At 51.7% G+C, this 7,761-nt stretch overlaps 2 protein-coding genes across 2 annotated transcripts in view; one reads left to right on the top strand and one right to left on the bottom strand.

Annotated features, from left to right (window-relative positions):
- The window catches only part of TFIP11 (tuftelin interacting protein 11), an 8,565-nt gene extending 2,665 nt beyond the window's left edge, over window positions 1-5,900 (top strand). Inside the window, exons 5-12 of the mRNA XM_009084075.1 lie at window positions 636-815; window positions 1,056-1,565; window positions 2,367-2,473; window positions 2,695-2,863; window positions 3,065-3,308; window positions 3,813-3,955; window positions 4,353-4,518; window positions 5,545-5,900. Of these exons, the coding sequence (XP_009082323.1) occupies window positions 636-815; window positions 1,056-1,565; window positions 2,367-2,473; window positions 2,695-2,863; window positions 3,065-3,308; window positions 3,813-3,955; window positions 4,353-4,518; window positions 5,545-5,900 (1,875 nt within the window). The remainder of the gene's footprint in view (window positions 1-635; window positions 816-1,055; window positions 1,566-2,366; window positions 2,474-2,694; window positions 2,864-3,064; window positions 3,309-3,812; window positions 3,956-4,352; window positions 4,519-5,544) is intronic.
- Window positions 5,901-6,884: 984 nt separating this feature from the next.
- SRRD (SRR1 domain containing) lies at window positions 6,885-7,757 on the bottom strand (the record flags this gene model as incomplete). Its single annotated transcript, XM_009084076.1, has 3 exons — window positions 6,885-7,091; window positions 7,311-7,356; window positions 7,618-7,757. Coding segments are annotated over 3 exons (393 nt in total), but the record flags the coding sequence as incomplete, so codon positions are not given.
- Between the last annotated feature and the right edge of the window lie 4 nt (window positions 7,758-7,761).

Below are 7,761 nucleotides of genomic sequence, written 5' to 3'. Positions count from 1 at the left end.
CCTGCTGTATCTGTTTCCCTGCTGAGCTGCATGTGCTAAACTCAGTTCAACACGAGTTTCAGTGTCAGAGAAAACTGTTTGGGCTGATTTGAGGTCAGAAGCCAAAGTCCCAGAGCATTGATTTCATCTGGACAGATTTGTCTTGTCAGTGTCAGATTCTTTGCTGGTTTTGGCTCACCTTATTCCTGTGGCTGTGCTAGAGCTCCACCTTTGAAGAGTTCCCCCAGGAAAATAGAATCATAGAATCCCAGACTGTCTTGGGTTGGAAGGACCCACCCTCTGCCATGTGCAGGGACACCTTCCACTAGTTGCTCCAAGCCCAATCCAGTCTGACCTGGAGCACTTCCAGGGATGGAGCAGCCACAGCTGCTCTGGGCAACCTGTTCCAGTGCCTCACCACCCTCACAGGGAGGAGTTTCTCCCCAGTATCCCATCTAAACTCACCCTCTGGCAGTGGGAAGCCATTCTCCCTTGTCCTGTCCCTCCAGGCCCTTGTAAATAGTCTCTCTCCATCCTGGCCCACAGCATCTGAGCTCCTTTGGCACTGAGCCTTACCACTTCCCAGTTGCTTTGCTGTACAGCATTCCTTCTAGGTTATTTTCCTGCAAAAGAGGCAAATCTGGGGTGTGATACAGCAGCCACCACAGCTGTTTTTTCTCCAGGAGTATCAGAAGGAGCTCAGTCAGTGGCGGAAGGACCCGAATGGGGGCAAGAAAAAGCCCAAGTACAGCTACAAGACAGTGGAAGAGCTGAAAGCCAAGGGCAGGATCCACAAGCAGCTTGCAGCCCCTCAGAAGGAGCTGTCTCAGGTCAAGGTAAGGGTGATAAACCCTAGAGGTGACACCTCTGAGGACAGTTTGTGCACTCTGGTGTCACCAGTGTGTTTCAGCTGTTGGTAACCTCAGTGGAAGGTGGTTCTAGGAACTGCCTGTCTGCAGCCTCATGGAAATAGATGGGTCAGATGTTGGACTCAGTGATCTCAGAGGTCTTTTCCAATCTCGGTGATTCTGGGATACAATTTTATTTGACACACATTTGCCCTTGCCTGTTTGCAGGTCATAGACATGACAGGTCGGGAGCAGAAGGTTTACTACAGCTACAGCCAGATCAGCCATAAGCACAACATCCCTGATGACAGCCCCCAGCAGCCCCTGGGCAAGGACTCCAAGCCCCAGGGATTTGCCCTGCCTGAGCTGGAGCACAACCTGCAGCTGCTCATCGACATCACAGAGCAGGAGATCATCCAGAACGACCGACAGCTGCAGTACGAGAGGGACATGGTGGTCAACCTGAGCCATGAGATACAGAAGATGTCTGAGGTGCTCTCACACGAGGAGAAAGCCATCAGCAACCTCAGCAAGGTGCTGGACATGGTGGAGGAGTGTGAGAGGCGGATGCAGCCCAGCTGTGAGAACCCCCTGACCCTGGATGAGTGTGCAAAGATCTTTGAGACCCTTCAGGACAAGTACTACGAGGAGTACAGGATGTCTGACAGGGTGGACCTGGCAGTGGCAATAGTCTATCCACTCATGAAGGATTACTTCAAGAACTGGGATCCACTTAAGGTGGGTGTGAGGGATCTGCAGTTCTCACTTAATGGCTCCAGTAGTCTTTGGTACTTTGTGCTAAGTGTCCTGGGCTAGTGAGAGGTGTCCCTGCCCATGGAAGGAGATGAACTTTAAGGTCTTTCCAACTCAAACCACTCTGGGGTTCTGTGGTTCTAAATTCCTGATCAGTCTGGAGAGAGAAACAAGCCAAACCAAATGCAACCCCGCTCTGTACCCCCTGTCAGACATTTGCTACGATTGAAGGCAAAGTGAGTAATAATCCTGGAGCTTTTAAGGTTCAAATCAATCCCTTTTATGAGTGTTGGGAAGAAGAAGATGAAAGCCAAGTCTAGGTGTTTTTTTTAGCCAAAGAAGGAGAGGTCTGACAGCTGTCAGAGCTGCATAGTCTATTCTCAATGCCATTTAGGCTGAGATAGGTAAGTCTGGATTCCCTCTGTACACTGGGAAAAGTTCTCACTGCCCTCTTCTCTCCCTGGAGCAATGCTAAATCCATAAAGTGGGATTTTCCTTTTGTGGGACTTTATTAAAAGTCATTCAAGAAACCACTGAATATGGCACTCAGTGCTCTGGTCTAGTTGACAAGGTGGTGGTTGGTCACAGGTTGGACTTGGTGATCGTAGAGGTGTTTTCCAACCTCAGTGATTCTGGGATTCTCTAACAAGACTCCAGGCTCCTGGCTTGCCCTGTGAGGGGTGGGAAGGCTGGCTGCAGCCCAGCACACCAGCAGCCTGCTCTGTGCATATCCCAGCTGAAATGAATGGAAGTGGATAAAGACCACTCGTGCCGTCTCGTTCCCAGGACTGCACGTACGGCACGGAGATCATAGCCAAGTGGAAGAGCCTTCTGGAGAACGACCAGCTGCTATCCCACAGTGGGCAGGACGTGTCTACAGATGCTTTTCACAGGTAAAGAGCAATGAGTTGTACTTTGTGCACATCTTCACGTTCTGCTTCCTCAGGGATGCAGAAGAGCAGACCCAAGGGAGCTTTCTCGATGATTCCCATGCTGTGCCTGTGAAAATCCAGGTGGCAGGGAAGAGCAGCTTTAGCTAACATTTCCTGTTTGGGTTATTTAGGCCTGGGCCAGAGCTTTGAGCTTCACTTTGATTTATTTGGTTTTTTTCCAGGCTGATGTGGGAGATCTGGATGCCTTATGTCAGGAACATCGTGACGCGGTGGCAGCCGAGGAACTGTGGATCCATGGTGGATTTCCTGGATAGCTGGGTCAATGTTGTTCCTGTCTGGATCCTGGATAACATTCTGGATCAGCTTATTTTCCCCAAGCTGCAGAAGGAGGTGAGAGGAGAGGACTGGGTAGGGTGAAACCATGCTCTGAACCAGTGTTTGAATTCCAGCTGGAACTTCCAAACCACCTGTTGGCTGCTGCTGCCGGTGGATGGATGGAGGAGCTGGGGGATGCATCATGGCATTTTGTGCTTCTGGACAAGACTTGGTGCTAATGCTGGACTTACTCCATCTTGTCTGTTGTCCCTCAAGGTTGAGAGCTGGAATCCCCTGACGGACACAGTCCCCATCCACTCGTGGATCCACCCCTGGCTGCCCCTGATGCAGGCACGGCTGGAGCCGCTGTACTCTCCCATCCGGAACAAACTGGCCAATGCCCTGCAGAAGTGGCATCCCAGTGACTCGTCTGCCAAGCTCATCCTTCAGCCCTGGAAGGATGTGTTCACACCTGGCTCCTGGGAGGCTTTCATGGTCAAAAACATTGTCCCTAAACTAGGTGAGACAAACAGTGCTGGATTTTGGGGATCTGCTGGTTACACATTCCCCCTGACACCTAGGAAGGATATGTGGGTGCCAGTAGTACTTCAGAGAACATTATTAGTAAGGTCAGATCAAGCTTACCTCTTCTTTTCTGCTACCAGTCCTGTGCAGAGGCAAACATCTTGGAAAAATAAGAGGAATTACTCTGATTATTCTCAATGTTTTCTGTCTTATTTTTTTAAAGCCTGAATTCCTTGGGCTGTGCTAATGCTTTCACCACAAGTTTTGTAACTCAAACTGGCTCAGAGGCTAAGAAACAATCAAAGGGTATAAGTCTCTCAGTTCTGGCAGCAAATTGTAGTTGCTTTAAGTGGAAATGCACCATTTTGGTGCAGGATCAGCCAAAGATCCCCAGTGTCCTTTAGGGTAATATCCAGGTGCTCCTAAAATCATGTGTTTGGTCAGGACAGTGATGACACTGACTCAGGTCCTTTCCTAACTCTCCCTCTCCCTTCCCCAGGGATGTGTTTAAATGAGCTCATCATCAACCCTCACCAGCAGCACATGGATGCCTTCTACTGGGTGGTGGACTGGGAGGGAATGATTTCTGTCTCCAGCCTTGTGGGGCTGCTGGAGAAACATTTCTTCCCAAAGTGGCTGCAGGTGAGACACTGTGAGGGCTGAGTAAAGAGGTTTGGTTCACTGGATGTGGCACTCAGTGCTCTGCTCTAGTCGAGAAGATGGTGATGGGTCACAGGTTGGACTCAGTGATCTTGGAGGTCTTTCCCAATCTAAATGATCCTGGGATTCTGTGGCAGTGAGGTCTCTCCTCCACAAACATACAGCACCAAGCACCAAGGTCACAGCCCCCAAGCCTGGCAGAGCTCAAGGAGCATTTGGACAATGCTCTCAGGCATACGGTGGAATTGTTGGGGATGTCCTGTGCAGGACCAATAGCTGGACTCAGTGATCCTTGTGGGATCCCTGTGGGCCCCTCCCAGCTCTGAATATTCTGTGATTCCATCCCTGTGCTCCCTCTGATCCATGTCCCTGTTTGCAGGTATTGTGCTCCTGGCTCAGTAACAGCCCCAATTACGAGGAGATCACCAAGTGGTACCTGGGCTGGAAGTCCATGTTCTCAGACCAGGTGTTGGCACACCCTTCCATCAAGGACAAGTTCAACGAAGCCCTCGACATCATGAACCGTGCTGTGTCCTCCAGTGTGGGTAGGTGGCTCCTGGGGGGAGGTGGCACAGCCACAGGTGGTTCCTGGGAGGCTGACTGGGGCATGGCCCTGCTATGGGCATGGCAGCAGCTCTCATGGGCAGTGAAATTCCAAGTGCTGTGCCTTGCTGTGTCCTTAAATAACACCCCTGAGGTGCTACTCCTTAGTTCTGTGCTGCACTGAAGCAGCAGCAGATTTGTGGTGGCTGCCTGGGCCACTGAACACCTGTTCCAGGGCATGTCCTGTCCCTCAGGGACTATCATGAGAGGTTCACTTCTAAAGCTGTCATGTATTGGGTTATATTTTTCTCGTGAGATAATGGTTCCTCTCCTTAGCTTTACAGCAGTGCCCTCTCTTTCCACAACTCCCTGGGACCTAAAGGGATTGTCTCTGCTTGGATACAATCTGGGATTCTATCAAATCCAGTTGGTTCTGTGCAGTTGCCAAATCCACCCATCTAGTTTGTGTTGTGTCTGGAGTGTAAAACTTAATGGATTAGAATGTGTGTGGGAGGATCTGGAGCATTTTACAGGATCACAGAATAGTTGGGGCTGGAAGGGAACCAACCCCGTGCTTAGGCAGGGCCACCTGGAGAGGGTGACACAGGGACATGTCCATGTGGGTTTGGAATGTCTCCAGAGTGAGAGACTCCCCACCCTCTCTGGGCACCTGTCCCAGTGCTCTGCCACCTCCATGGAGAGGTTCTTCCTCATTTGAAGGTGGAATTTGGGGTGATTTAGTTTGTGGCCATTGCTCCTCACACCCCTTGGAGATACTTGCATGGATAGATGGGATCCCCTCTCAGCCTTCTCCAGACTAAACAGGCTCAGTTCCCACAGTCTGTCTTTATCAGATAGATGCTCCAGACCCCAAATCATCTCCGTGGCCTCTTCAAGTCTCTCCCCAGTAGCTCCTTGTCCCAAGGAGCCTAGAACTAACCCACCACTCCAGACGTGTTGATTGCTCTGTGTCCCGGGTGGAGTTTCCCCCTAGCCTGGGGCCGTGTTCTGAGGTGTGTCTCCCACAGGAGGGTACATGCAGCCCGGGGCCAGGGAGAACATCGCGTACCTGACGCACACGGAGCGGCGCAAGGACTTCCAGTACGAGGCGATGCAGGAGCGGCGCGAGGCCGAGAACATGGCCCAGCGCGGCATCGGTGCCGCCGCCAGCTCCGTCCCCATGAACTTCAAGGACCTCATCCAGACCAAGGCCGAGGAGCACAACATCGTCTTCATGCCCGTGATCGGGAAGAGGCACGAGGGGAAGCAGCTCTACACCTTCGGGCGCATCGTCATCTACATCGACCGGGGAGTGGTGTTCGTGCAGGGGGAGAAGACGTGGGTGCCCACCTCCCTCCAGAGCCTCATCGACATGGCCAAGTGAGGCCCTGCTGGAGCTCAGACCACCCAGGGACAGCCTTAGGGTGGCACATAGAACAAAGGGGTTACAGGTTTGTAAATATTGACAGGAGGCTGTGTGCCAGGATGGGTTTCCTGGAGGAGCTGCTCAGGCAGTGCTGAGTGTGGATGGACAGGTTTCCCCACTGGAAACCCAGGCTAAGGGAGGAATGAGCAGCTTCAACACTTGTGAAATTGCCACCTCTGACAGAGGTTTATCAGTGGGTTAGAAGGGACCACAGGAGGGGATTTCCTGCTCCCACAGAGAGTGAGGGCTGGTCTAGCTGAGTCCTGAGGATCTCCAGTGACAGATGTCACAGCTTCTGCTGCCTGTGTGCTGTGCTGGCAGTGAGTTGTTGTCCCTACAACATCCTTGTGCAGTGAGCTCCTCTCTGCCATGCACAGCCAGGGCCTGTCCCACCTCTCTCCCTCAGCCAGGTGCTCCCTCTGCCCTGGCACCACAGAGCAAGAGTGGAGGACTTTTCTCAGGAAACACAGCAGGTGCTGTGGGACCACAGAGGTGAGGGAGGGAGCTGACCTGGTTGTGCACAGAACAGATCCAGAGCTGATCTCAGCAGCACTGAGCAGCTGTGAGAGCTTTCTCAGCCTGCACTGGGAACTAGACACTAACACCTCCAATTGCCCCTCTGATGCTGTGAAATGTGTGTAGTGTGTGCAAAGGCCTTGAACTGTCCATGGGAGGGGAAGAGATCCAGGAGCAATCACTGTGCAGTGTGGATAGTGCAAAGGGCAGGTTCTAGTGGATTTAATTTGCTGCAGCTCAGTGAGTGCAAGTCAAGCTCACCTTTACCTTTTTATTAAATAAAGATACAAAATTATCCCATCAACTCAGTGTTCAGGTGCTGCCACTTTGACAGAGCCTGATGCCACTGTCACTGCTGGAGCTGAGGCTGTGCAGAAGCTTCCATGGGAAGAGACATGATCCAAACCCTCCTGCTGCAGTGAGTGGTCAGGACTTGGCAGCAGCTCCATCCTCCTTCCTGATGATCTCCAGGTCCTCACAGTCTTGGTACATTGGCTCCTCCACAAAGTCCCAGACCTCAGGGGAGAGTTCCTGCAGTTTGTCCAAGGGGAACCAGTGGACAGAGGTGTCGTTGAAGGTGTCCATGTAGCGAGGGTGAGTGGGAAGTGCCACCTCCTCCGTCCCCTTCAAGACCTACAGAGCATTTGGGGAAAAGCTATGGATGACACAGAAGTCCTTTGTGCAAAGCTGTCAGTGAAGATGAGGATGGTGTTTGTTCCCTCACGCTCAGCCCTATGTGCAGCGTGTGCTGCAGGGATACAACAATCCTAAAGTGATTTGTTTTTATGTTATAGCATCCAGCAAAAAGGTTTTCTCATTAAAAGGTGTTTTGTCAACACAGTTGTCTCATACCTTTGCTATGTAGGAATAATCTCTCTCCAATATTCTGGACAGCAATCTGGAATAACAGGAGATGCTTATGTTAGACAAGATATTCCTGTGGATTTAGACAGGCTTTCGGCACAGGGGGATAGGACAGAGAAGGTGGGACAGACCTGATGGCAATCCAAGTGAGCAAAACATGGAAACCATTCCCAGAAACAATTAGAAAAAAAAAAAGGAGTGGAGGAAGAGGGAAGTGGGTTGGAGTGACCAGAGGGAGGGCAGAGAGCAAAGCAGAGTTAGATGCACCAGAGCCAATCCGGGGGGGAACACAGACCTCTCCTCGATCCCTCGGAAGCTGTTCCCGATGATGACCAGTTTGGAGAGCGCCGCTGGGCTCCAGTTGCTCCACAGCAGGTTGTTGTACAGAGCCTTCCCACAGTGCACCATGTAGAACAGCGTGGCCGAGCCCTCCACGCCG

Source organism: Acanthisitta chloris, unplaced genomic scaffold, assembly GCF_000695815.1.
Source record: "Acanthisitta chloris isolate BGI_N310 unplaced genomic scaffold, ASM69581v1 scaffold26641, whole genome shotgun sequence".
NCBI lineage: Eukaryota > Metazoa > Chordata > Aves > Passeriformes > Acanthisittidae > Acanthisitta > Acanthisitta chloris.
This window is presented reverse-complemented; position numbering and strand designations above follow the sequence as displayed.